Below are 27,176 nucleotides of genomic sequence, written 5' to 3' on the forward strand. Positions count from 1 at the left end.
GATCCTGGTGGGTTCTGGAGCTCTCCGATTCCACGGCTCAGCCTCAACGTTCCAACTCAAGTAGGAAGTATCAGAGCTTCCCGCAAAGCTGCGAAGACCAGCTCCTTCCCACGAGTGGGTGGGTGGGATGATGCTGTGGCCCCTTCCTGGGTCTAACCCCGTGACATGCTCACTGGGAAGCAGCCCCTTCCCAGACATCCAGGGACAAACACACCCAAGGCCCTTTCCTTGCAGACCCTCCCAGAGGACCAGGGGGAGGACCACACACCATGACCAGCTGGGATCCTTTTGGTTCATAATCGGCCTCTTGGGGTCTGGTGGTACAAGGGGCAGTGTACCAGTGGCTGGGAACACCCCCAGACAGCCTTGACCACCTCAGCCTGCATCCTCTAGGAGCCTGATACCTCCTGACACCAGGAACCCCGTCTACAGGGGACGTCTCACCTGTAGGTGGCCTCGCTGGGCCAGGACAGGGGTCAGCAGAGGTGCCCAGGAGCACCCAATGTCTCTGGGGCATGAACCTCCTCAAGCGAACAGCTTGGGGAACCACAGCCCCAGGGTGGAAAGGGCCAGGCTCCTTTCCCAAGACAGATTAACTTCTTCCGAGAATACTGGCCAGCAAGCATTCTTACCCTAGTTTTGTTTTGTTTTAATTAGCAGACTTAATGTTTTAGGTTTACAGAAACACCAAGCAGATGGTAGAGGTCCCCCACATCCCCTCTCCCTGACCCAGTTTCTCCTATGATTACCTTCTCTCATTAGGGTGTAGGCGTGTGACAGTCAAAGAACCAATATTGATCCGTTATTATTACAAATGTCTCAAGCCTCCATCAGGATTCACTCTTGTGCTGTATTTTCTACGGGTTTTGAAAAGTACACGTGGATCCCATACTCACCATCGTACGATCCCAGTCTTAGGACAGCCCGCTGGGCACAGGAGGCTGGGCATCCTGCCAGGTGGCAGATCTCTGCCCCAGCCTAGGCTGGAACCAGCTGCCTGCTGACCAGAGGTGGCCTCTCCCCTTCGGTCTAGCAGCCACCAGGGGCTCTGAGACCCTGAGCAGGTCACGGCAGGTCCTGAGTTCCCCATGTCCGCATCTATAACTCAAGAGATCCCAGCACTGCCCTGCCTCTTCCGTGGTGTGATGATCTGGACCCTGATAGGCCATGTGGCCCTTCAAGGGTGGACCGGGCCTGGGGGGGGCTGCTATCTTATGCTTGGTGGGCATGGAAAGCAGTTGCTGCGCACAGGTGTGAAGCTGCAGGTCCCTTTCCACAGCAGGTCCCTTTCCACTGGGCACCCTGGTACCTGCAGTGATGGGGGTGGGGGGAGGTGCACTCCTAGAGCAGACGGGGGTGGGTGGGGCAGTCTCCAAGCTCCGAAATGCACCTCCACCAGACCTTGAGCCTCAGGGTGATGTCACTTGAAGTGCTGGGCAAGGTCCTGGCTCCAGGCTTTCGATGGGGTGGGTGCTCTGAACAGATCCTTACAATGAAACTACCTTCAGTGGTAACCGTCATCGCCTTCCAGTTCTTCAGACCCTCACCCTTGTCCCAGCTTTCCTGGGCTGGGGGCTGGGCTCCACCTGCCTTTGCCGGTGACTTCCGTCCCTGCAGACTCACAATTTTCAAAGCCCTCTCCCCACCTCCTCTGGTAGTCACAACCCAGTTATTCAGACTTGCACAGGTCGTTTGCAAGTCCTCCTGGAAGGTATCTTGGCTGGAAAAGGGGACAAGGCCAAGCTTCCCCACCGCTGGATGCTGCGCTCGGCTCTGGAACTGACACCAGGCGTCTCGGGCAGGGCCACTGACCCGCAGCACACAGAAGCCAGCTTTGCCATCGCAGCGGGGACCACCGGGCGGGCCAGCTCCGCCCTCTCCTGCCTGGGGGGCCCTCGGCACCCTCTGGCTCCCCTTCTCTGGCCTGAGTCTCTAGGGCCTCCCCAGTCCGGGCGGGGGTCTCCGCTGTCCCCCCCACTGGGTCAGGCACGTGGTGGCCGCGGTGACCACCTGGGGAAGGCGCCGACTCCGAGGAACACACTCGAGCAGGACGCTCCGCAGGTGATTCTGCCCCGCGGGCAGGGGGTGGGGGCGGGATTTGGCCAAATCTGCAGAGAGTTTAGGTTGTCAAAGCTGGGGCGGGGGTTGCTACTGATACCCAGAGTGCGGGGGCCAGGGTGCTGCCAACATCCCACCACGCGCAGGAGGTCCCCACCCCAAGAACCACCCGGCCCCGCGTATCCGGAGCGAGGAGTGGGCAGCGCTCGGCAGAGGCCCCGGCGCGGCGGCTGCACGTCCTCCGGGAGGAGGGAGGGAAGCCGGGCTCACCGCGGGGCCTCCCCCCCGGTCAGGAGGGAGCCGGGAACTCCCGAGGCACCACCTCTGCGGAACGCGGGGCGCCCGGATCGCCCCTGATCACCGCCGGCTGGCGAGGCGCGGGGGACCCAGAACCGGCGGGGCCGGGAGCCTCCTTTACCGCTCCGCGCCGGGGCTGCCCGCAGGATGGGGCGCAGGATGGGGCGCAGAATGCGGCCCCGGCACCGCCTCGCGGGGGTCTGCGGGGGGCGACCGCGGCTCGCGTCGGCCACTACTTGGGGGTCTCGGGTTTCCGCCCCGCCCTCGCCTTGCACCCCCTCCCGCCCCGGACTCCGCTTTCCAGGCCGGGCTCTTCCCTCCGGACCCCGCTCGCGGCCCGGCGCGGCCCCCTCCTCCTGCAGCGCCCACCGCCCCGGCGCCCGCGCCCCCGATTCGCTGCTGACTCGGTGTCTGCGCGTCCGGCCGGGCGCCCCGGGAGGAGTTTCCGGCGCGGGGCGGGGGCGGGGGCGGGGGCGGGGCGGGGCGGCGGGTGGGCCCCACCCCCCAGCTGAGCCCGGCCGGGCGGACTCGGACTCGCCAACTTCAGAGGCTCGGCGGCGGCGGCGGGCGCGGAGCTCTGCGCGCGGCTCCAGCGGGCCGGGATGGGCGGGCGGCCGCGCGGAGGACGCGGGGGGCGCGCGACGTGACCACCCGGACTCGAAGCCCGCCCCGCCCCCGCCCGGCTCGCCGGCTCCAGGGTCTGCTCCGGGGGTCGCGGACGCGGGGCCGGGCGGCGGAGCCGGCGCCAGAGCATGCGGGGCGCGGCGCGGGCGGCCTGGGGGCGCGCGGGGCAGCTGTGGCCGCGACCCCCCGCCCCGGGCCCGCCCCCGCCGCCGCTCCCGCTGCTGCTCCTGCTCCTGGCCGGGCTGCTGGGCGGCGCGGGCGCGCAGTACTCCAGCGACCTGTGCAGCTGGAAGGGGAGGTGAGTGTGCGCGGCGCGACCCCGGCCCGGCCCCCTCCCCTCGCGTCCCCTCCCGTCCTGGGCCGGCCGAGCGTGCGGGGGCGCGGCCGGGGGCGGGCGCGGGGCAGGGGCTCCGGGGGCCGCTCTCCAGGCCCAGTCCAGTGCCCACTGTCCCCCGCCCCCGGTTCTAGAACAAAAGAGCCCGCGGCGTCCCGGTTCCTGGCCCGGAGGACGCCCGGGGGAGGCGCGCCTGCAGCGCGGCCGGGTGGGTCCCGGCTCCGCGCGTGTCCAAGCCTCGGGGGCCGCCGGTCCCGCGACCCCATCCCGGGGGCAGGCGGGGGTCGGTCCTCGGGCCCTTCCTGGCAGGCTCCGGGAGTTGCGCGCCCCGAGGCCGCCCCGGGCCAGAGCGGGAAGGGACGGCCGCGGGAGGGAGCGGCGGTTTCGGGGATCGGGCGCGGACCGCAGCGGGGGCCACTTCTGTCTCGGGGAGCCGCGGGCGGGCACCTGTGAGCCGGGCCGAGTGTGGCTCCGGCCGGGCCCCCCGCCCCTGCCCCGTGAAGGTCAGGCCGCCCTTGGCCGCGGCGCGCGCTGCGCTGGGCGACCCCCCCCCCCCGCCCACCCGCGGTGGCAGCCGAGGACTTTTTTTTTTTTTGACTCAAGTGTGGCCGCCGAGAGCAGCGCCAACCGCGACTGCCCCTCGGGAGCCGCCGCCGCTCCCACGCGAAGCCCAGGGCGCCGAGGGCACCGCGGCCGAACCCGCCCTGCGCGAGCCTCGCAGTCGCCAGTTCCGGAGTTCGCAGATGCGCGGGGACCCGAGTGACGCGCGCCTCCCGGAAAGCCGTGGCCGGGCTGGCCTGGGCCTGGGTCCCGCTTCCCCTCGGCGCGGTCCCCGCCCCGCCGTCCCCGCCCCCGCCCCCGCCCCCGCCGCGGGCCGAGTCACGCGGTTATGTCGAGCGAAGCTGTTTTCCGAGAAGGTCGGGGCAGAGCCGGTGTCCGCGGGGCCGGTGTCCGCGGGGCGGGCGCAGGTCTCCCCGCAGCCGCAGCCTCCGTTCTGGGTCCCCGCGAAGCCACAGTCGCCCCCCAGCGCCCCCAGCGGAGCCTCCCCGGGGGAAGGGGCGTGGCGCTGGGGGGGGCAGAGTCACCCCGAGGGCCGTGGGCGGTGCCCGGCTGTCCCGGGAGCGGCCGCCTCCCTTCTCGGCAGAAGCCCTCCCCGCCGGCCGAGCGGGGACGCGGGAGCTGAGGTTGGGCCGCGGGCGGATGGAGGTCTGGGGGAGGGTCGGCCGGGAGCGCTGGCGCCAGCGGAGCTGGCTGGGAGCCTCCGAGGCTGACAGCTCTTCTGGGGCCGCCCTTGCCCCCGCGGAGTGATTCAACCCCGGCTCGCTGCCTCTGCCTGGCGGGTCGGTGCACCCCCAGACCGAGGCCTGGGGCGTTCTGCTTCAGCAGACCGAAACCAGAAACGCAGCCCCCGCCACCCAGGCCGAGTGTGCCGAGAAGGAGCCGGCACCCTTTTCAGGGTGTCAGGGGACTGTGTGCCCGGTAGGAGGGGGCGCCTCCTGGAGCCCGAAGGGAGGGCGCAGTAGGGAGCCAAGGGTGGGTGGGAGGCCACCCCTCCACCTCCAGGGGCGGGCGGCTCCTCCAGGCAGGTGACAGCAGCGGGACAGCAGTGCTTTGCCCTCCAGGACCTGTGCACCCTCCTGTCTACCTGGAGACCCTCTTCGCCATCGTTGCCAGCGTACTCCTGGCCTCAGACTCCCCAGAGGGGACCCCCCACACACACACCCCTGCAGAGCCTGGCAGAGGGCAGCTGTGGGGGCTGCTGGAGCCGCGGGTGTGATCTGGAGGGGACACGGGGCCCGGCTGTGTTTCTGGGGCATAAGTGAGACTTCCTTTTGTTGTAGTCACTGCCCCGTTGATCCACACACGTCACGAATCAGTGACAGAGACTCGCTGTGGAAACCGGAGTGCGCTGGCCTGCCTGCTACCCTCCGGTGTTTGTGACTTTTTACCAGCTGTCCTGACGAAGCACAGGGTGGAGCGAGCGCTGGTGTGCTGGGTGGATTCTCATCCCCCGATAGCTGGAAAGTTGCCCCTCATGACACTGGCCACTGCATCGACAGCCTCTGTTGCTGGGTGTTTCTTCTAAGCAATTAAGTAGGAGATGATGAAACCTCTCTTCCGTGGGGGGAGGCAGGACCAGCGCCCCGTCTTTATCAGCCAGTGGCCATAAATGTGGACCATGAACTTTCCCACTTGCTGTCAGCCCGGGCATCGCAGGTGCGGTCACCCCTGGTTCGTCTCTCCTGCAAGGTGGGGAAAGGAAAGTTAACCTGCCAGTGGGTTAAGCCCTTCCTGACTTTCATACGGGAGCCGGGCATTTTGTCCTGGTGACCCAGAGTTGTGGTGTGTGGGCTGGTGCCTCAACAACCCTCCAGTGCACCTGCGCCCCTCTTCAGTGAGTCCCTTTATCCACTTGGGATTTGCCCTCCTTTCCGTGAAGGTGCCCCACAAGCATGTCCACCTGGGTGGTAACCCTTGCTGAGTTTTAAAAGTGTATCTGTTCAGTCTGTTGATCCAACATCAGATCAGCCTTGTCAGTTTCCTAAAGTTGAACGAACCACGGTTTTGTCTGCACGCTTTAGTTTTATCACAACAGAACTGAGTGTGTCACCTGCATCTCACGTGAAAATCACAAAATGCCCTCATCCATGACCATTAAAGATAGGTCACATTTTTGCAATGCCAGCAATTTTGCATAAACAGACTCTGTTTTCAGGTTTGCTGAGGTGCTGGATATTTGGAGGTGAGAGATTTGAGGCACTCGATTTTCTGGCAGGAACCAGCACAGGCCACGAGTCTCGGACTTCGTGCGGAGGTCTGCTGGGTAGGCTGAAGGATGCATCGTTTACCTTTTTTGTCTGCACGGGTCTTGCACATCGTGTGCTACTGATTTTAATGTGAAAATCCCCACGTCAGCGGGTCTGGTTGGAGTCCCGTTGGTCTGGATGTTTTGGGAGAATGTGAGAGGAGAGGGGAGCAGGCCCTGCGCTGGGCGCAGACCCGTCTGAGTGCGCTGAGAAGACGTCAGGTGAAGGCCGAGGTAGCCGGGTGTACTCTTTCTTCTGTGTCCACCTTCATTTTGTCCTCTTCCTCTTTTTGCCCAGTGTCTTCTGAGTGGGTGGAGCCAGGCGTGCCCACCAGATGCGGGTAGCGTGTGCTAGGCCAGGACGGCTCCCCAGGCTCAAGTCGGCCTCCTCCTGGGCCGACGTGGGTTGGCTGCCTGTCCCCAGCTGAGTTGTGGCTGTTCCCCTCGCCTGCTCAGATGAAGGCAGCGCTGTCAGAGGTGACCAGAGCCCGCTCCCTCGACCTTCAGGATCCCCCGAGAGGGAGGCAACGTGTCAGGACGGTGTATGTGGAGAGAGGCTTGAGGCTCGGTGCCCGAGCACGGGCAGGAGGACAGTGGCCTCGATGCCAGAGACCGGAGGGAGGGACGCGACGATGAGGCTGCATAAGAAGAGAGCTGACTGTAGCTGAGTGTGTCAGCCACTCACCACCGAGTCCAGTTTCCGCACAGCACGATCATCGTGCCCTTGCTCACACACGTGTTAGATGAGCTTGTGTGAGCTTTATGGGCTGTAATTTGTGAGTCTGTTCTGGGTGTGTGATCCTGGCAGCCGGCTCGGCCTGGCCGCTCGTGACCTGGGGCCTTGTGGGGGTGGGGAGAGGGTGAGGAGGGGTGCACCCTCGACACCACCCTCTGATGTGGCCTGCAGCCTATGAAGAGTGAGGTTTGGGGGCCCAGAGTGTGAGTCACCAGCGGTAAATGCAAACCATATGTGATGCATTTTCTCTGCTGCAGAAAGGGTTTCTGGTGACTGGCTCAGGCCAGGGCTCTGGAAACAGCATTGCTTATTTCACATAAAAATCCTAAGAATGTGGGTGAACCTGTCTGAGATCTGCGTAATAAAACACTTAGTTGAAGTCACCGGGTTAGTTCCAGGCCCACTTGCTTATGACGTGGCTGTTAGCCACGAGCTGGCATTTACGTTAAAGTGTTGAGAAGAAGCGTGAGGGTTTTGATGTTTCAGTTTCTTGAAAATATAACTGTTTCTACTCAGGACCTGCCTCTCCAAGAGTGTAGCACACTTCATTTTTTTCTGTTTAGCATGTATGAGGGTGAACTTAGCTTGCTACTCACACACTACTCACTCTGTGGAGGAAGTTTGCCTCGCTTTTGTGGTGAGTCTTGCTGTAATGATAGCTTATATTTACAAATACCGTCAGCAGTGCAGGGTCTTCAGGCTTGCAGAAAACGGTCAAGTCATTACTTTGAGAAATGTACAAACATCTATGCTTAATGAGGTGCTAAAAGACAAAACTCATCTACAATCTCCTTCCCCCCAAACTGCCAACACTTCTGATTAATTTAAAATCTGCTCTAAACGACAAAACTCATCTACAACCTCCTTCCCCCCAAACTGCCAACACTTCTGATTAATTTAAAATCTGCTCTAAAAGACAAAACTCATCTACAACCTCCTTCCCCGCAAACTGCCAACACTCTGGATTAATTTAAAAGCAGCTCTCTGGGCAGGTTGCATCCCAGGGCTCCTCCTTCACACATGGTGGGGCCCCACCTTCGCTTTACCTCTAGCGTCCCAGCCCTCGTGGTCATCTGGAACCAGGGTTGGTACACAGGGCCTGCTGGCATTCCTATGATACTCCGTGATATTCTGGAGGAATCCATCCCTTCCTTGGGGCTCCATCCCACTGCCCCAGCACCTCCAGCCACCCTGATTCAGGGACATCGCAGAGATTGGTGTTTGACGCTACGGCAGCAGAGGCGCAGACTCTTGAGTGTTGGAGGGCGTCTGGAGGGCCTGGGGGCCAGCACCGCCTGCACTCCCGGGAGCTCGGCCCCTCCCCACCGTGGCTCTGAGTGTTGGAGGGCGTCTGGAGGGCCTGGGGGCCAGCACCGCCTGCACTCCCGGGAGCTCTGCCCCTCCCCACCGTGGCTCTGAGTGTGGGAGGGCGTCTGGAGAGCCTGGGGGCCAGCACCGCCTGCACTCCTGGGAGCTCGGCCCCGCCCCACCATGGCTCTTGGTGCAGGTGCACTGGAAGGAACTGGGTGGGGCCCCTGTGCTGAAGGGCGGAGATGGCGCCGGCCTGCCTCACGGGCAGGGGTCCGTGTGGCACCTGTGGCCGGCAGCGGGTGGGTCCAGGAGCCGCCATCATTTGGAGCGCGTATCGTCCTTACTGACTCTCTGTGGGTGCGGGCGGGGTGTGTGACGGGAGCTCCGGGCCTGGCTGACAGTGTCTCTCCTCTGCAGCGGGCTGACGCACGAGGCACACAGGAAGGAGGTGGAGCAGGTGTATCTGCGCTGTGCGGCGGGTGCCGTGGAGTGGATGTACCCAACAGGTGCTCTCATCGTTAACCTGCGGCCCAACACCTTCTCGCCTGCCCGGCACCTGACCGTGTGCATCAGGCCCTTCACGGACTCCTCGGGGGCCAATATTTATTTGGAAAAAACTGGAGAACTGAGACTGCTGGTACCGGACGGGGACGGCAGGCCCGGCCGGGTGCAGTGTTTTGGCCTGGAGCAGGGCGGCCTGTTCGTGGAGGCCACGCCGCAGCAGGATATCGGCCGGAGGACCACAGGCTTCCAGTACGAGCTGATTAGGAGGCCCAGGGCGTCGGACCTGCACGAGCTGTCTGGTGAGTGTCCTGCCTGGGGCGGGGGCGGCGGGCCTTGTCATCACGGGGCTGGTGATCTGGCAGGTGTCTCTGATTTCTTCCTGCCCCCTCGTCTGCTCAGCCTTGGTGAAAACCCTTCTGTGTCTGTGCTTCGGACATGACGGTTTTGCCTGAAGAGCCCCACAGGTGGCTGGGGTTGGGGGACACTGGCGCCCGCAGAGGGGCCCTCCTAGGGGGTGTGACATGGTGTAGGGGGGTGTGGGATGTCCAAACTAAACCATCTTGGAAATGCAGCCTTTCCAACTAAAACCACCTTTGAAAAGACTGGCCCGTCTGGGTTAGTGTTTCGGGCGGCATGGCCTTGGCCGAGCGGGGCCTCTCTCCCTGGAGGTGTGTCTGGGGAGCATGGTGAGCATCCCCCTGTGGCGGCCGGGCCAGTGCTGGGTCGGACGCGCCCCCGTGCTTGTGGATCATGTAGCGCCTTTGAAACGGGTGCTTTTGCCATTCAAACTGCCCTGGGAATTGGCTGGGTGTCTGTGGTGTCGGCTAAAGACCCTGAAATGTCCATTTTTGGGTGGGAGCTGAGGCTGACTCAGCCCTGAGCAGTGCTGAGCTGTGATGCCCAGAACATGGGGCCACCCCCGTCCCAGAGGGGTCTTGTGGGTACGAGAAACAGACAGCTTCCCTGTGTGGCCGGCAGGGAGTGGAGGTGTCACGTGGCGTCTCTGGACGCCTGTACTTGGGGGAGAGGTCCTTCGTGGAGGGCTGTGTTGGTCTCTAGAAAATTCTGTGGGTAGACTCCAGGAGGCATGAGGTCCTGGGAGGCACCTGTGGGCTGGTGTGACCTCCATGGTCTGTGTGGCCTCGGCCTCGGGTGTACAGACTTCTATCCTGAATGGGAGTCCACATTTTTGTGTTCTATGTTCTTGGCCTAGATTACTTTTCATCTGTCTCTGAAATCTCTCCCAGGTAGACTGGTCATTTACAGAGTGAGTGTAGGACCGTCTGCCTGGAGTCCTGACTGCCCCGAGTCCCAGCTGGCCCATGAGCTCAGACTGCCCCTGGGCCTCAGCACCCTAAGGGCTGGACGCTGATGTAAACTCAGCTGTGCTGTGGTTGGTTGCATGCTGGATAAAACTTTAACCACGGCGGCCTTTATCTCGGTCACCAACAGTTATGGTGGGTGGGAGACCTGGGGGAGGGGGTACCAGCCTTGCTCTGGGGGCCCTGGAGAAAAACTCACAATGAGGCGAAACCTGGAGAAATCCAAGCTCCAAGTTCAGTCTTTCTAACCGGAGGTAGAAGGTGCCAGGCCAGATGTTAGGAACCTGCAAACATTCTTTCTGCTGATTAAAGTGGTGATTGGTCTTGAAGACGTTGGGCTGTGGGTCACATGCTCTGTGGCCTGAGCTTTGTTCTGCTTCTGGGTGCGATTCTTAGAGAGGCTGTGGTGTAGTCCGTCCCTGCCACGCACACCTGGACGTCCGCACTGGCACAGGCCCGATTTCTACATTTCCAGGGGAAATTCAATGGTTCTGGTTGTCAGCTGGGGCGACCGTTACGGAGCCTGTGCCCTCACCTTTGGGAGCAGAGACTTTGTCTCTCCTGCCTCTGGGGGTGGGGTCCGAGGCCTACAGGCCCTGTGTAGGCTGGGGCGGTGGGTGGGTTTGGGAGAGGCATGGGAGGGTAGGGGCTGAGCTGCCTTGGGGTCCTGTGGGGTTGCAGGGAGGCAGCGGCCTCTTGTGAGGAGTGACTTGAGCCCCAAGGGACCAGAGCAGGCATTCGGCGGTGGGTCCTTGCTCACCCTCCGTGTGCCTCCTGGGCCTGTGGGGTCCTGTGCAGGACTGTGGCCCCAGTACACGTCAGGCTGGCTTGGGGTCCCAGAACTTTACTGTGTCCTGTGAGGCAGGTGCTTGGGTTTCCTCGTTTACACTTGGTGACCCTGTGGCATCTGCTTAAACCGAGCCTGAGGTGATTTCCAGTGCCCTGTGGATGGTGGGTTGCTTATCCGAGGAAGCAGACATGCAGGGATCCTCGGAACTGACAGGGGCCCAGACTCTGAGGTTCACCGGGGGCCCCCGGAGCTGGGACCCACGCCTGGCATCTCACGGGAACGGGCACAGGTGCAGGCCCCTCCCTGGGCTGAGCACCTCCAGGGCCCTCACGAGAGGCCTCTCCTATCCTGATGGGGTGGAGGGGCAGGAGGGATCCGAGGAGGCTGATGCCTCTCCTCTCCCCAGGGTATTCGCCTTTCATCAGGGGACGGGGGCCCCTAAGCCTTTAATGCTGCAGGAATGGGTACATAATGTGGAATGTCGGTGCCGGCCATCTGGCAGCAGTGACGCCGTCCCCTGGGACAGGCCGGCTCCCCAGCACTCCCCGGCCAGCCCCGCGGTTTCCCTTGCCTCCCGTTCCTGCACTTGCTGTAGCTGCGAGAGCCGATGGAGGCTGAGCCGGGCAGCGCCAGCCCCGCCGAGCCTGAGGTGAGCCTGAGCCTTTGGCCTGGCAGCGCGACCCACGGGAGGTGGACAAGCTCGTCTGTGCGTCAGAAGTTCCAGTTTGTGCTGACTCAGGAGGACAGAGGCTCCGTGGGCTGGAACCCCGGACAGAAGAGGGTGTGTGAGCCCCGTCCCCTGCCCAGCCAGGAGGAAATCCCCCGCTCCGGTGGGTCTCGTCGGTGTGATCGTGGTGTGTTCATGCCGCATAATCGGCTTCCTTGAGTAAACTGAGACACACCGATGACCAAGAGTTGGCCGGAACACGGGGGCAGGCTGCTCCTCCAGGGGTACACACTGGGGGCCAGGCGGGAGGGGACCCGGCCCCAGGACCTTGGGATTTGGCTGACTACAGGCAGGACCTCTCAGCCCTGCACCAGCTGCCTCCGCAGGCGACACGGACGCCTTCCTTGGATGCTGAGGAAACCCCGCAGGATGGGAGTGGCAGAGAGTGGTCAGGTGCAGCTTCCGGCCGTGCCCAGACCTGTGCCCAGCAGACCTGGCTGAGGCTGTGTGAGGCTGCCGTTTGCAGGCCAGGGAATCTGGGAAACGGGCACCGTTCAGTGGCTTGGGAAATGTGGGTGGGGGCTGTCTGGTTCTGGGGTACACAGACCCGAGACAGTCCAGGCAGGTCCCAGGATTCCAGTCTGTTCTTCAGCTTCTCCCAGGGCTGTGTGTCAGGTGCTCCTGGCTTGGCCACATCTGTGCTTGGGGTTTGGGGTGCAGGCTCTGTGTAAGGCCCCCCAATGCAGGCCCCAGTGAGCAGGTGCCCAGGGCCGGGCAGCAGCATCGTGGACACAGGCAGTGGGAGGGGAGGGGATGCTGCCTTGATGCTGATCATGAGCACGTGGTGCCGTCCCTGGCTCTCCAGGACGCCGGAGTCCTGCAGCGTCTCAGGGGCCTCAACGCCTCCCCCCTTTAAAATCCTGCCCCTGGCTGAGCCCGTAGGTGAATGACCATCTCGGCGGGCGCAGAGCCCCTGCCGATGAGCCCCCTCCAGGAGCCTCAGAGTTTGGAGAAGTCCTTGATGGGTGGGAGGGATGGGTGGAAAAGTGTGGAAGATAATTCTCATTATATCCTGGAAGTAGAGGAGAGGGGCTGATTTTTCCAAGGTGTCCCATCTCTCGTCCATCTTTGGCTTCCTGCTTGGTGCCTTCTCTCCGGCCACTGTAATTTTCATTTTAACCATCTCTGGGCTTGTGGAGAGGAAGGGTGTGGCCCCCGCCAGCTTCCTCACCAGGAAGAGGGAGGGAGAAAGAGAGGGAGGCAGGGGGAAGGGCAGGGGCTGTGGGGCCAACACCCCCGGGGCACCCCAGCAACGGACTGCAGCCTAGAGTGCACTGCAGCCTAGAGTGCGGCGGCAGCAGGACGGTGATGATGGTGGCCTTGGGGGGAGCCTTGGGAGCTCAGCCTTGGGTCCTCGAGCCCACTGGAGCCCACCCTCCACCCCTACCCACTGCTCCCTGTTCTTGGCTCCTCTGAAAGCACCTTGTCCCCATCACCGGCTCCTCTAAAAGCAGCGTGTCCCCCCGCTCCCCCGTCACCAGCTGTGCGGGAGACCCAGTAATCGTGGCCACAGAGGTTTCCCGTCGGAACTGTGTGAGTCCCTCTGGCTGTCCTTACCTGGGCAGTCCTGCCGGACCGGTCGGTGTCTGTCATTCTCAGCCTCTCCTCGGAACCAGCTGGTCCTGCCTCTCTACTTAACACCTGCCGTGCAATCTAAGTCCCCGCAGCAGCGTCCCCAACCCCACCCTGCCGGTCCCTCCCACCCTGTTCATGCTAGCTCCTGAGTGACCTGCCTGAGATGTCCACACCCCAGCCCTCCCCCTCCGAGGAGGATGGACCAGGATTCCAACCCTTTGCCGACCCTCCCCACCGCCCTGGAGACGAGGTGCGATGTGTCCGTGAGCAGCGCGTTCCGCAGCCTTTATGAGCCTGGCTCCTGTTAATAATTGTCTCCAGATTGTCTCCCGGTGTCCACCCTGCATTCTCCGTGAAGGTGACTTCTGCTTTGTAAAGCTCAGAATCAGAACAGGGAGGTCTCCAGGGTGCTCCTTATGAGCTCAGCTGTCGATGGGTCGTCTCCAGAGGCTTCTAGCAGGCGAGGCTGCAGGCACTGACGGTCCCCGGCCCCACACCCCTGCCGTCAGCCGGGTGAGCCAGGGCGGGGTACCCAGGGCACGTGAGGGCAGTGTCTCCATCCTCCCCCTCGGCCGTCCGCTGAGGTCGTGGGGCCGTGACTCACAGAGGGCGATGTGCTAGGGCTTGGATACGCTCACACGCCCAGGCCCCGGGGTGGGACGCATGTGGCTGGGCCTGTGGGCTCCCCTGCCCCAGGGTGAGAGCCACACACCCACCCCCACCCCCTGCCCCAGGGTGGGAGCCACACACACACCCCACCCCCTGCCCCAGGGTGGGAGCCACACACCCACCCCCACCCCCCGCCCCAGGGTGGGAGCCAGACACACACCCCACCCCCCGCCCCAGGGTGGGAGCCACACACACCCCACCCCCCGCCCCAGGGCCCAGGGTGGGAACCACACACACACCCCACCCCAGGGTGGGAGCCACACACCCACCCCCACCCCCCGCCCCAGGGTAGGAGCCACACACCCACCCCCACCCCCCGCCCCAGGGTGGGAACCACACACACCCCACCCCCCGCCCCAGGGTGGGAGCCACACACCCACCCCCACCCCAGGGTGGGAGCCACACACCCACCCCCACCCCCCGCCCCAGGGTGGGAGCCACACACACCCCCCACCCGCCGCCCCAGGGTGGGAACCACACACACCCCACCCCCCCAGGGTAGGAGCTGCACACACCCCCCCGTCCCAGGGTGGGAACCATACATACACACCCCCACACACACACACCCCACCCCACACACAGCCCCCGCCCCACACACACCCCCGACTGTGCTGCTGACTGTGAGGATGGATTTCCGGCACCTCCTGCCTCCTGCCTTTGCAGGACCGCCTGGCCCAGCCCCAGCTGCCATGGCTGCCCAGCTGGAGGGTGCTGCTCAGTGAGGGGACCCTCGGGTGGACTGGGGTCACCACGCTTCTGTCGTTGACCAGCTCTCTCTCAGCCGAGGCCACCTCCACTCACATGAGGCACCCTGGGCTGGGACCTCTGGCCCTGTGCTACTGGGCAGGTGCTGGCTGGCGTGCAGTCTCACCTGTGGAGGATAAAAGTGCTGCCTGAAATTTGAGATCCCCCAGTGCTCCCTCCTTGTTGCTTCCAGACGTGAGTGGTGGTCTGTGCTGCTGGCCTCTGTCCAGCACGTGCCTGCATCAGGCCCAGCATGGTCTGCAGACCCCCAGCCGGCGAGTGGGATGGGGGTCCACATAGGTGAACTAAGTGTCAAGGGTGGGCCACACCCCGGGGCCCCCATAGGAGAGCGCACCGGGCAGCTTCCAGCTTGGGGGTCAGGAGGCCCCCGTGGTGGGGGCTGCAGTGTGAGTCTGTACAAATCAGCAGGAAGGGGAATTTGGCCAGAAGCTCCCATTCTGGAGGGTTGCTGGGATGGCAGAGGTGCCCCCCCAGTGCCAGGCTGGACCGGCCTCAAGGTGCTCAGCAGTGCCAGGCTGGACCGGCCTCGAGGCGCCCCCAGTGCCAGGCTGGACCGGCCTCGAGGCGCCCCCAGTGCCAGGCTGGACAGGCCTCGCGGCGCCCCCAGTGCCAGGCTGGACCGGGCCTCGAGGCGCTCAGCAGGCTGTGCAGTTTCTTTTTCCTGATACCTTAATGGAAGCAAATGCAGGAGGAGGTGGGTGGGCCGGTGAGTCAGGCACTGAGCCCGGCTGGGAGGTGCCCTCACCCCTGCCTGGCGGAAAGTGCTGGCCTTGTCTCTGGGTCCCTCCTACCTCCACCCTGCGGGGTCCACAGAGACCTGCGCTTGCCCAGTGCACCGTAGACTCCAGGGTCTCTGTTGACCACATGTGCAGGCCCTGAGGGTCCATGTAAGTTCCTGACCCCAGAAGGCCTCTGAGCAGCTGTGTCCGCCTTGGCCAAGGTGCCAGATATGTGTGCTGCCCTGTCCCCCGGGGCCCCCAGTCACCAGCAGCTGGCTCGGGCCTGCACTCATCAGGCAGGCGACAGCTCAGCTCACTTCAGCCCAGCAAGGGCAGCCGGCCAGGGGTGCAGACGGCATTAGCTTCTTCCAGGGCCGGCGAACCCGAAGTCAAGGTCGTCCCGGCTCTTGACCAGGGACGTTTCAGAGCCTTCAGAACGTGAAATGGCACCGGCGAAACCAGTGCCATTGAGATTTCACGTCTCAAAGTTTCTATTGTGTTAGGAGACTTGGGGCCAAAACCTAGAGGCTCAGAACAGGTGAGGCGAGGCCTTGAAACCTGCAATAAGAGCAAATAATAAAACCATGTTTCCCAAGTCCGTCCCGAGTGTAGGAACGCGAGGCGTGCAGAGGTTTCTGTTTCACAGTGGCCCGCCCGTCTAAGAAACTGGGGCGAAGGGCAGGGCGAGGGCTGGGCCGCGGGGAGAAGGTTGTTGGGAAAGCCTGGTTTGGCCGGTACGGGAGCTCATTCTGAGAAGCCTCCGTGCTTTCTGCATTCTCTGGGGGAGGCCAGGCCCCGCAGGGTTCAGGGGCTTCAGAGGGGGTTGTGTGAGCAGGGCTTGGCTTGAAAGCCATTTGGGGCGTGCACCTCATCCCGCGGCCAGGTGGCGTCCAGGGAAGGGGCCGGGCCGATGGCCCTGACTGGAACTCACTGCCCTGCTGGGTGAGGCCCCACGCCGGTGGCAGGTGGACGTGTCGCTGCCTGCTTAGGGATCCCCTTCCTGGAATCTTGGCCTCGCTGGCCCTTCCAGCCACATGGGGGGTCCCGCGGGATGGGATCCTCCTTTTGGGTGCCGCTGCCGTCGCGACCCAGGGAAGTGGGCAGCAGAGCTGTGGGGAGTGTCTGCCCTTTGAGGGAGCTGGGAAATGAGGGTGGTCCCGGCGCCGTGGGCTGTGGAGGTGGGTTGGGGGCGACTCTGGGAGGTGGGGGTGCTCCCGGCACCGTGGGCTGTGGAGGTGGGTTGGGGGTGACTCTTGTCTGGTGGGTTCGGTTCAGCCCCAGTGGGCTTTGCATTTGCAACAGACACGTGAGCGATTTCTCAGTGAGTCCGGCTCAGCCGCACTGAGGAGATAAGTGGGGAAAGAGCACAAAGACCCCTCCCCACGAAGGCCCTGGGACATGGCCGGACTGAGGGTCTTGCTCTCGGACATGTGCCCATCATGGCCGAGGTGCAGGCGCCTTTGGTCCAGGTGGGGCCGAGGGGTCCCCTGGGTGAGACCCCGGCGTGGTCGAGGTTGTGTTTTCTGTCTCCCGTGCTGCCGGCCCCTCCAGCACGTGCCGCCAACTCACATTTGAAGTGGCGTTGGTCACAAAGGTGCCTTGACGTGGACACCCTCCCTGACTTGGCTTTGCTGAGTGTGAGGATCCTTTGACGGTGGTGGGTGGCGTTCCAGAGCCTGTCCTGTCCAGGCTGCTTCCTGACTCTGCCTTTCTTCTCCAGCGCCGTGCCGTCCCTGCAGTGACACCGAGGTGCTCCTAGCCGTCTGCACCAGCGACTTCGGTGAGTGTCCGCTCGGCAGCTTCTACCTCCTGTGCGCCTGGTTTCTGCCACATGGAGCTGTTTGGGCCCAGGAGTCCCTCTTCAGGGCCCAGGACAGCCTTCCGGTGCTGCGTGGACCCTCCTGGAGGGGCACACGCTGTGGAAGCCCTGGGCTCGGCCCTCCACCAGCCCTGGGGACGGGGACGCCACCGCCCACACTTGGAGGGAGCTGGGGGTTGTTTTAGTGACTGTCAAACATTTTCCCATTTTGTAAATGAGATCACTGCTCTTCGAGGGGACTCTTGAAGTCCACTGTTTCCCAGCAGCTCTTCTTGCCGAAGTGCTTTGTAAACAGCATTTTATCAGCAGCCCAGAGCATCCTTGGCGTTGGACACTCCCTGCTCCCCACCAGAGTTCACGCTGTTCCAGGCCTGAGGCCCCCGGCGGCTCTGCGGCTCTGCAGGAGGAGCTTTGGGGTCCCAGGGCTCCAGCCCCTTTGCTTGTGGCGTTTGCACAGACGCCCTGTGGGAAAGGTTTGGCCTCCCGTCGTGTGGTGCCGTGGAAGCCATGTCCTGCAGGCCCCAGCTCTGCACCCCACCTCCAAGCTCAAGGACAGGCCCCTTCTCACTGCTTTCCCGGCCCCTGGCATGGAGTCGGGGCTGGGCAGGGGTCTCCAAGTGTGGCGCGAAGGCTGTCCCCATGCCCACCCTCTCCTGTGAGCCGCACCGGGTCTGTCTGATCAGGACACAGAACTGCAGGGGCACCCTGTGTATCAGCTGGACTTGTTTGTTCTGTTTTCCCATTTAACAGGTCTGGCCCTTGGTAGAAAGGGCACCTGTTCTCTGACGATATCTAAGTATCTGGGACACCCCTTGGCAGCTTCCTGCTGTTACATTGTACTTTTCTCTGGGAATTTCCACGCTAGATGGCAGAGTCTGGGGTCAGCTGCCCGTTCCAGTGCCCATCGATGCGGGGGCAGGGGGAGGTGCGGGGGTCTTGCCGTGTGCTTGCCTTTGCTCACTCCCTGTCTCCATCTCCTTTCCCGCACAGCCGTTCGAGGCTCCATCCAGCAAGTTACCCACGAGCCTGAGCGGCAGGACTCGGCCATCCACCTGCGCGTGAGCAGACTCTATCGGCAGAAAAGCAGGGTCTTCGAGCCGGTGCCCGAGGGTGACGGCCACTGGCAGGGGCGCGTCAGGACGCTGCTGGAGTGTGGCGTGCGGCCGGGGCATGGCGACTTCCTCTTCACTGGCCACATGCACTTCGGGGAGGCGCGGCTCGGCTGTGCCCCACGCTTCAAGGACTTCCAGAGGATGTACAGGGACGCCCAGGAGAAGGGGCTGAACCCTTGTGAGGTTGGCACGGACTGACCCCGGGGGTCCTTGGGCCGCTGCCCTTCCTCTCCTGATGAGTCACAGGCTGCGGTGGGCGCTGCGGTCCTGGTGGGGCCGTGCGGTGAGGGCCGCGCGCTGGGAGCCGCATGCCCTGGGCCCAGACCTGACCCTGGTACCGAAGCTGTGGACGTTCTCGCCACACTCAACCCCATGAGCTTCCAGCCAAGGATGCCCTGGCCGATTGGAAATGCTGTAAAATGCAAACTAAGTTATTATATTTTTTTTTGGTAAAAAAGAAATGTCCATAGGAAACAAATTCCTGTGTCTTAAAACGCCTTGGTGTGCCGTCTGATACTGTTCTCTAAAGACGTTAGGAGTCACGGCATCTGGCCTGCGGTTGGGTGAAGCACTGGCCGTTGGGCACAGTGGATGTGTGAAAAGGTGCCATTCAGAGTTGTTATTCTCATGACGGAAGTTTTGGAGCCAAATAATACATTTTTTATTTTCATTTTATTTTTAAAGAATGAGCTTTGGTCCTTTTCGGGCCGCTGGTTGTTTCCGTTCCCGAGAATAAAGACCAGGATCCGACCAGCCAGAAGCCAGAGTCTGTCTTTCGCCAGGTCCGGTGCCCACGGCCCGTGTTCAGGGCCTCGCTGGACGTACCCCAGGGCGCCACCCTGCCTCGGCAGACACGCTTGCTCCTCCCGGCAACTGTCCCTCAGCGCCTGCTGCTGCATTTCCATTAATGCAGGTCCTGCCCTGTGGCCCCAGCCTGCCCACAGTGCAGGGGCCCACAGCTAGTCTCTAGACGCCCAGGAGCTGGTCTGAACCCAGGTTGGTGACCCCATGTCCCCAAAGGATGCGGCTGCCAGAACAAATCACCACCGACTGCGGGGCTGAAACAACCTCGTTCTCTGAGTTCCTGAGGCCACAATCCAAAGTCACGGTGTGGGCAGAGCCTCTCCCTCCAGGGCTCCAGGGGAGAACGCTTCATCTTCTCCTCAGCCTCCAGGGGTTCCAGGGAGGATCTTCATCTTCTCCTCAGCCGGGGGCGACCCTTCGTCTTCTCCTCAGCCGGGGGCGACCCTTCGTCTTCTCCTCAGCTGGGGGGGACCCTTCGTCTTCTCCTCAGCCAGGGGGGGACCCTTCATCTTCTCCTCAGCCGGGGGCGACCCTTCGTCTTCTCCTCAGCTGGGGGGGACCCTTTGTCTTCTCCTCAGCCGGGGGGGACCCTTCGTCTTCTCCTCAGCCAGGGGAAAACGCTTTGTCTTCTCCTCAGCCTCCGGGGGTTCCAGGGAGGACCCTTTGTCTTCTCCTCAGCCTCTGGGGGTTCCTGGGAGGACCTTCATCTTCTCCTCAGCCAGGGGAGGAACCTTCATCTTCTCCTCAGCCAGGGGAGGACCCTTCATCTTCTCCTCAGCCAGGGGAGGAACCTTCATCTTCTCAGCCAGGGGAGGACCCTTCATCTTCTCCTCAGCCGGGGGAGGACCCTTCGTCTTCTCCTCAGCCGGGGGAGGACCCTTCATCTTCTCCTCAGCCGGGGGAGGACCCTTCGTCTTCTCCTCAGCCGGGGGAGGACCCTTCATCTTCTCCTCAGCCGGGGGAGGACCCTTCGTCTTCTCCTCAGCCAGGGGAGGACCCTTCATCTTCTCCTCAGCCAGGGGAGGACCTTCATCTTCTCAGCCAGGGGAGGACCCTTCATCTTCTCCTCAGCCAGGGGAGGACCCTTCATCTTCTCCTCAGCCGGGGGAGGACCCTTCGTCTTCTCCTCAGCCGGGGGAGGACCCTTCATCTTCTCCTCAGCCGGGGGAGGACCCTTCGTCTTCTCCTCAGCCAGGGGAGGAACCTTCATCTTCTCCTCAGCCAGGGGAGGAACCTTCATCTTCTCAGCCAGGGGAGGACCCTTCATCTTCTCCTCAGCCGGGGGAGGACCCTTCGTCTTCTCCTCAGCCAGGGGAGGAACCTTCATCTTCTCAGCCAGGGGAGGACCCTTCATCTTCTCCTCAGCCGGGGGCGGGGGGGGGAACCCTTCATCTTCTCCTCAGCCGGGGGAGGACCCTTCGTCTTCTCCTCAGCCAGGGGAGGAACCTTCATCTTCTCCTCAGCCAGGGGAGGACCCTTCATCTTCTCCTCAGCCGGCGGGGGGGACCCTTCGTTTTCTCCTCAGCCGGCGGGGGGGACCCTTCGTTTTCTCCTCAGCCGGGGGAAAACGCTTTGTCTTCTCCTCAGCCTCCGGGGGTTCCAGGGAGGACCCTTTGTCTTCTCCTCAGCCTCTGGGGGTTCCTGGGAGGATCTTCACCTTCTCAGCCCGGGGAGAACCTTCATCTTCTCCTCAGCCAGGGGAGGAACCTTCATCTTCTCAGCCAGGGGAGGACCCTTCGTCTTCTCCTCAGCCAGGGGAGGACCCTTCGTCTTCTCCTCAGCCAGGGGAGGACCTTCATCTTCTCAGCCAGGGGAGGACCCTTCGTCTTCTCCTCAGCCGGGGGAGGACCCTTCGTCTTCTCCTCAGCCAGGGGAGGACCTTCATCTTCTCCTCCGCAAGGGGAGGACTCTTCATCTTCTCCTCAGCCTCCGGGGGTTCCAGGGAGGACCCTTTGTCTTCTCCTCAGCCTCCGGGGGTTCCTGGGAGGATCTTCATCTTCTCCTCAGCCAGGGGAGGAACCTTCATCTTCTCAGCCAGGGGAGGACCCTTCATCTTCTCCTCTGCCAGGGGAGGACTCTTCATCTTCTCCTTGGCCTCTGGGGGCTCCAGGTGCTCCTTGATGGTGGCTGCATCACTCCAGTCTCTGCCTCCGTGGCCACACGGCTTCTCCCTGTGTCTGTGTCCAGATCTTTCTCTAACTAGGACATTGGTCACTGGATTGGGGCCCACACCAGTGACCTCGTCTTAAACCGATTACGTCCGCAAAGACCCCATTTCCAAATAAAGTCACACTCAGCGGTTCCTGGTGGACATGAAATTTGGGGTACACCATGCCCCAGCACAGGGGGTCCCTGGGAGTGTCAGTTAACCAGACCCCAGCCTGCATCCCCATTGATGAATCAGGCAGTTCCTCCCGTGCAGCCGCTAAGAGCAAAGGGGACCTGGGAGAGGGTGGTGTGGTCAGTGGGCACCATGCCAGCCTTGCCAAATGCTCAGGCACTCCGGGTAAGCACTGTGTACCAGCTCAGATGTTCACTGGCTCAGGTGTGCACCGGCTCAGGTGTTCACTGGCTCAGGTGTGTACCGGCTCACGTGTGCACTGGCTCAGGTGTGTACCGTGCACTGGCTCAGGTGTTCACTGGCTCAGGTGTGTACCGGCTCAGGTGTGCACTGGCTCAGGTGTGTACCGTGCACTGGCTCAGGTGTGCACCGGCTCAGGTGTTCACCGGCTCAGGTGTGCACCGGCTCAGGTGTGTACGGCTCAGGTGTGTACCGGCTCAGGTGTGCACCGGCTCAGGTGTGTACCGGCTCAGGTGTGTACTGGCTCAGGTGTGCACTGGCTCAGATCTGAGCCAGCACAGGTCTGCAGGCTCCCACAGGTCACAACAAGAAGCAGGTGTTTCTGGGCGAGGACCTGAAGCAGCAGGCTGGGGCTGGGCCAGGTCCCACTGTGGCTGGTGGTCAGCACACCTTTGCCAGCAGGCGCCACAGCACAGGTGCCCAGCCCACAGCGGGGCGGCAGGGAATCTGCTCCTGGAACCTGGGTTTTCTGGGCTGGCTCCCGGGGGTGTTGACTGACAGGAGAAGGCTGCAGAACAAGAAGGTCGGGTTTCAGGCTGGCAGCCTCTCCTCAATTACAGGGATGCTGGGGTAGGCCAGAACCCGGTGTCAGGTGGAGTAGAAGTCACGCTTCACGGGAGGCTTCTGTTTTTTAAGAAGTGCCTGTGGGCTGGGGGGTTTTTGGTCCAGAGTCTAGGGGAAGGCAAAGCTTACCAAACAGAAAGTGTCCACTCTGGGGTGGGGGACTGGGGCCTCGTCTCTTCGCTGGGCCAGGACAGGGCTGAGGTCCAGCTGCCTGCTCAGCTCTGGGACCTGCCCTCCTGCAGGAGCCCACGGCCGTGAACATGCACACGGGCAGATACACATGTCCCCCGAGGAAAAAGAGAGGGTCAAGGTTGAGTGTGTGGGTGTTAGGGGGTGCAGAACTCACTTCTAACTATGAGGGTTGAGGCGGGCTTCACAGGGGAGGTGGGTTTTGAGCCAGGCCTGCAGCCCGGCATCTGGAAGTGGCTTCCAGGCTCTCCCTGAGCTCTCTCCTGCAGGACACCCCTGCCTGCAGATCTGCACCCCCAGCTCCTTCCTGGGGACTTGATATCATGACCCTGCCTGGCACCCCAGGGGTGAATGCTGCACCCAGCCCTGAGGGTTTCCATCTGCTGGGGGCATCTGACCTGGGCAGGCCAGGGTGGGTGGGAGGGATCCCAGCGGGGGCAGGTGCAGGGTGGCCAGGGGGAGACACTGCCCTGTCTGGGGCCTGGATTCACTAGGTCATCACCAATGCAGGGGGTCCTGGCTCACTGGACTTTGCTACTAGAGAAGGTTGGGGAGCTCCACATGAAGGCAAGAAGGCTGGGGCTCAGGGTGTAACTCATCCCCGGAGAGCAACCAGAAAGGCCGTCGGATTGCAATGCAGCCTGCATTGTCCTCGCTGAACGCCTGGTCCTGTCCCACCTGCACCGGACAACAACTGCTTCCCCTCCAGGGCGGCCCCCATCGTCCCCCAGGTGCTGCAAGAGCAGTGAGACTTTCCCAAGACAAGTCAGAGGCTTTGGAGCTCTCGGGGGCGGTGGCTTCTCCCAGGAGCCCCGTATCTGTCAGTCCCCCCATAAGGGGAGGGGAGTTGGCAAGGCTCCTCCTTGCTCCCAGCGTGAGGATTGCCCCTACTTTTCCGGCCCCCACTTGCCCCCTCCACCTGCGCTTTTCCCTCCGGGAAGCCCTGGAGGTTTTCCAAGAACTCTGCGGGTCGAGGGGGCAGCCTATGTGGGGTGGCAGGGGGCCTCCTGCTTGTTGGATGCCCAGACGCCTACACCTTTCACCCTGGGGTCCAGTCGGCTGATGGCCATGAGAGAGAAGCTGAGAGCAACCAGAGCCCACAGCTCCACGCTGGTCCCCCATCTGCAAACGCTGGGCCCCATGGGAGCTGTGACTCAGTTTCCAGCTCGTCACAGGGCTGGCCGAGGCCCCGGCATGTCAAGCCATCTCAGGTTGGGCAGGAATGTGGTCCGTGTTCACATGTGTCTCTGTGTGTGTGAGACAGAGGGGTCAGCTGGGACGCTGGGGTGGCAGGGACAGTCCCGGCTCACCCCTCATCCTCCCTCGACCTCGACTCCCTCCACATGAGGAGCCCCCCCTTCCTGGCTATCCCGTGAGTTGAGCTTCCTCTGCTGGGAGGGCTTTGTCAGAGGTTCCCTGCGGTTCCAGAAGGAAAGCTGGCTGCAGGGAGGGCCGGGCACTGGACACCGTGTGGCTGAGCCCGTGGCGGGGGCTGCACAGCTGGGTTCCCAGCCCCCCTCCTTGTCCCCACCCCACCGCACTGGGAGGCCCTGCTGAGGGGCCAGAGTCCGGCTGCAGGTCCCACGGGTGGGGGTGGGGCCCCTCATTAGCACTGCAGCTGACACTGAGGGCTTCCACCTCGCTAATTGATTAAACTGTTTAGAAACCAGGCCGGCGTGGTGGGAATTGGCCCCGGCCGGGCCGTCCGCTCCCCTTCTGTGCAGGCAGCGGCCCCCGGAGTTCATCAGTCAGGCCGGTTGGTGGGGTCCTGGCCCTGGCTGCCCTCGGGAACCCTTCTTTGCTCCTTTGTGCGGTCAAAATGGTGAGGGTCCTGAGAGGAGCTGGTGAGACCCCGGGGTCCTCTCCTCCCTGACCACTCACTGGGCGAGCATGGAGGGAGGCCTACTGTGCACGGGCATGTTCCTGGGAACCTGCCTGCTGGGATTAAACCCGCCCTTGTGAAGGACGGCAGGTGGGTCACTCAATACCGGGAGGGGCACGGGGCTGTGAGCAGAGGCCCGACCCGAGAGCCTTCTGAGGCGGCACTGGGTGCTCCTGGGCCCTGCTCTCCTGGGATTTGTTGTGCCTGTGACCTCAGCCTCTTCCTTCCTCTCCCGTGGGATTCCCCCAACACCCCCTCCCCTCCTGCCGTTCCTTCCCCCACCAGGCCCCATGCCTCCCCTCCCCAGTGTCCCCTACCCCCAGGTCTTCCCTCTAGGACATCAGCCTGGGCTGTGGGTCTTGGTCTCCCACTGAGACTGAGTCCTGGGAGAAGGGCAGAGCCTTGGTTCCCAGTGCAGCCCCTGTGCCAGCCTGCAGTGGGCGCTGGTTCAGCCGGTGCACACTGGGTCCTGCCCCCACCTGAGGAGCGGCCTGGGGCCTGGTCAGCCCTGCTGGTGTCTGGCCTGCAGCCAGCACCGGCTCTGCTATTCACACTTGGTTACAGGTGGGTGCCCATCCGAGCAGCCTCGGAGCAGAGTGGGTCGGGCTCCGGAGGTGGGGGCGGCCACTAACAGCAGGAGGTCGTGGCAGTGCAGCTATGGCAGGGGTTCTGAGGGGCGGAAGCCAGGGGCGGGACGTGGGGACGCAGACCTGCAGGGAGGACGCCGGCTCACCCAGCAGGGAGGGGATGGCCGCCCAGGGACCCCCAGCCTGCCCGCTCTGCTTCCCCGACCGCCCGCCGGTGCAGGGGCCCCACGGGGGACGCCAGGGAACGTGAGGAATCCGGAGTCAACACTGGGCCACTGTGTGCTGCCAGCCGGGCGGGCCGTGATTTATAAAAACAGCGGAGGCTTGGCTGGTATCGGGGCGGTGAGGTCACGGCAGCCGGGGGCTCTGGAATTTCTTCAGAAGAATTTTGCTTACCAAGCCACATACTTTCCTAGCCATCAGTTTGATCAGGGGCAAGATGAAAAATATGCTAAAAAACAAAGAAACAAAAATACACCCGGGGGGCTCCGGTGAGGGGGAGGGGCGCTGTGGGAGGGGTGGATGGCCAAGGGAAGGGTGAGGGGCCGGGAGCCACTCTGCCCGGCACTCTCTGCCCAGAAACAGCCCAACGCCCCTTTCTTTCCCCTTTTAGCACTGCTGAGCTGGACTAAAATGCCCAACAAGGAACTTTACTAAAAACTGAGGCAAGAAAGAAAACACACATGACATAAAAATAGTCAAGGGCACATTCTTGATGGTAGATAACTGGTCTCTGGCCGCAGTGGCTGCCAGGTTGGGTGTCGGCCAGCGGGTCTGCCAGTCCCACCCACAGGCACTGCACTTCCCTGGGCCTGACGGGGGGTGTGGCGGGTCTGTGGGAGGGTGGACAAGGGTGGCAGGACCGTGAGGGGGGTGGCAGGTCTGTGGGAGGGGGGACAAGGGTGGCAGGACCGTGAGGGGGGTAGTGGGTCTGTGGGCAGGTGGACAAGGGTGGCAGGACCCATGAAGGGGGTGGCGGGTCTGTGGGCGGGTGGACAAGGGTGGCAGGACCATGAGGGGGGTGGCGGGTCTGTGGGAGGGGGGACAAGAGTGGCAGGACCCGTCAGATGATGTGAGTGCAGCACAGTGGGGCTCTGTGAGAAGCGACCTGGGCAGCTTGGGCAGGGGCAGGCTGGGCGGTGCCTACGGGTCTCTGTCCACCGGAGCCTCTGTTCAGCCCACCTCAGTGTCGCTCCGGATGTGGATAGAAGGAGACACTGTCTGGGCCACAGACCAGGTGCTTCCTTCGTCCTGACCACACCTGCTTCTGCCCAGGAGACGCTGCAGGGGCTGTGCTCCCCGCCCGGCTACTCTTGAGTGGTCCCCAGGCTCCTCCTCCTCCTGGTTCCACCTGGAGCCGTGGGGCTGTGCCGGGGACGCCTCGCTGCAGCTGCCGCTCAGGGAGAACTCACTGCTGGAGCTTCTGCCTCTCCCGTGCCGTGGGGCCGAGCCGAGCTCCACCAGGGTCTGGACTTCTGCACGGGCAGCTGTGCTTCCCAGGGTCGTGGAGAGGGGTCCTTGGTCCCAGTCACTGTGTGACCTCGACCAGGACACTTGACTTTCCTGCCCCCAGAGGGTCTTGTCTAGACCTCCAGAGCCCCTAGCCTTGCTCACTTGGCTCTGCTTCTGGGCAGGGTGCCCTGGCATTGCTGTTGCTGGCACCTGCCGTGCCTTGGAGGGGTCTCCAGTGGGACCTCTGAGCACGGCTCTTCCTGTACTTCTCAGAGGTGAGCAGAGGGCATTTGTGGGAGAACTGGAACCTGGGGAGGAAAAACCCCAAGGCTGGCAAAGACTCCCTGCAGTCTGTCCAGTGATCCACTGAGGCTGAGTGGTGGAGGACATGGAGGCCGGCCCGGGACCAGGACATGGAGGCCGGCCCGGGACCTGGGGAAGAGAGGGCCTCAGTCCGGTGAGACCAGCCTGGTGGGTGCCTGGGGAAGAGAGGGCCTCAGTCCTGTGAGACCAGCCTGGTGGGTGCAGGCCACCCTTGCCTGCTGTCAGGGCCTGCCCTTCTCTCCGGCCTCCAGCTGCTTTGCCCCAGCGATCAGGCGCCTGAGACTCCTCCCCCGAGCCTGAGTCCAGCTGAGCTCCGTGTGGCTTTCCCGGTGGAGCAGACTCTGTCTGATTTCCCGACAGGCTGGTGCCTCCCAGGGCGTGCTCCCTGCCACGGAACAGCCCCTTGGGGCCAGGTGTGTACTCCAGGCAGTGGCCTGGCAGTGCTGGGAAGTGCGGGTCATGGCTGCTGCACGTGGGTTGCCGTCTGGGAGAGGCCTGTGGTGTTTGCTGAGGGCGGAGGACACCGAGGACAGAGAATGGGCAACTTCCAGGGAGGGCCCAGATGTGGCCACGACTGGGGTGCATCTGGGATACCTTGTCCAGGGAGACCCCCCACCATGGCCTG

At 63.0% G+C, this 27,176-nt stretch overlaps 1 protein-coding gene and 3 long non-coding RNA genes across 4 annotated transcripts; 3 read left to right on the top strand and 1 right to left on the bottom strand.

Annotated features, from left to right (window-relative positions):
- Window positions 1-2,899: 2,899 nt before the first annotated feature.
- On the top strand, window positions 2,900-18,921 carry METRNL (meteorin like, glial cell differentiation regulator). The gene is made up of 4 exons (XM_024350658.2): window positions 2,900-3,277; window positions 8,584-8,969; window positions 16,958-17,017; window positions 18,047-18,921. Exons 1-4 carry the CDS (start codon window positions 3,108-3,110, stop codon window positions 18,364-18,366), a joined length of 936 nt encoding a protein of 311 aa, XP_024206426.1. The 5' UTR covers window positions 2,900-3,107; the 3' UTR covers window positions 18,367-18,921.
- On the top strand, window positions 5,537-7,239 carry LOC129137571 (uncharacterized). The gene is made up of 2 exons (XR_008540259.1): window positions 5,537-6,137; window positions 6,418-7,239. It is a non-coding gene; the product is annotated as an uncharacterized LOC129137571 (long non-coding RNA).
- LOC129137572 (uncharacterized) lies at window positions 8,697-13,200 on the bottom strand. The gene is made up of 3 exons (XR_008540260.1): window positions 13,067-13,200; window positions 10,753-12,610; window positions 8,697-10,455 (listed from the first exon to the last, which is right to left on the bottom strand). It is a non-coding gene; the product is annotated as an uncharacterized LOC129137572 (long non-coding RNA).
- A 3,831-nt stretch (window positions 18,922-22,752) lies between the features above and the next one.
- On the top strand, window positions 22,753-25,486 carry LOC112206080 (uncharacterized). The gene is made up of 2 exons (XR_002940269.2): window positions 22,753-24,752; window positions 25,389-25,486. It is a non-coding gene; the product is annotated as an uncharacterized LOC112206080 (long non-coding RNA).
- Window positions 25,487-27,176: the final 1,690 nt, after the last annotated feature.

This window comes from Pan troglodytes, chromosome 19, assembly GCF_028858775.2.
Source record: "Pan troglodytes isolate AG18354 chromosome 19, NHGRI_mPanTro3-v2.0_pri, whole genome shotgun sequence".
Classification (NCBI taxonomy): domain Eukaryota; kingdom Metazoa; phylum Chordata; class Mammalia; order Primates; family Hominidae; genus Pan; species Pan troglodytes.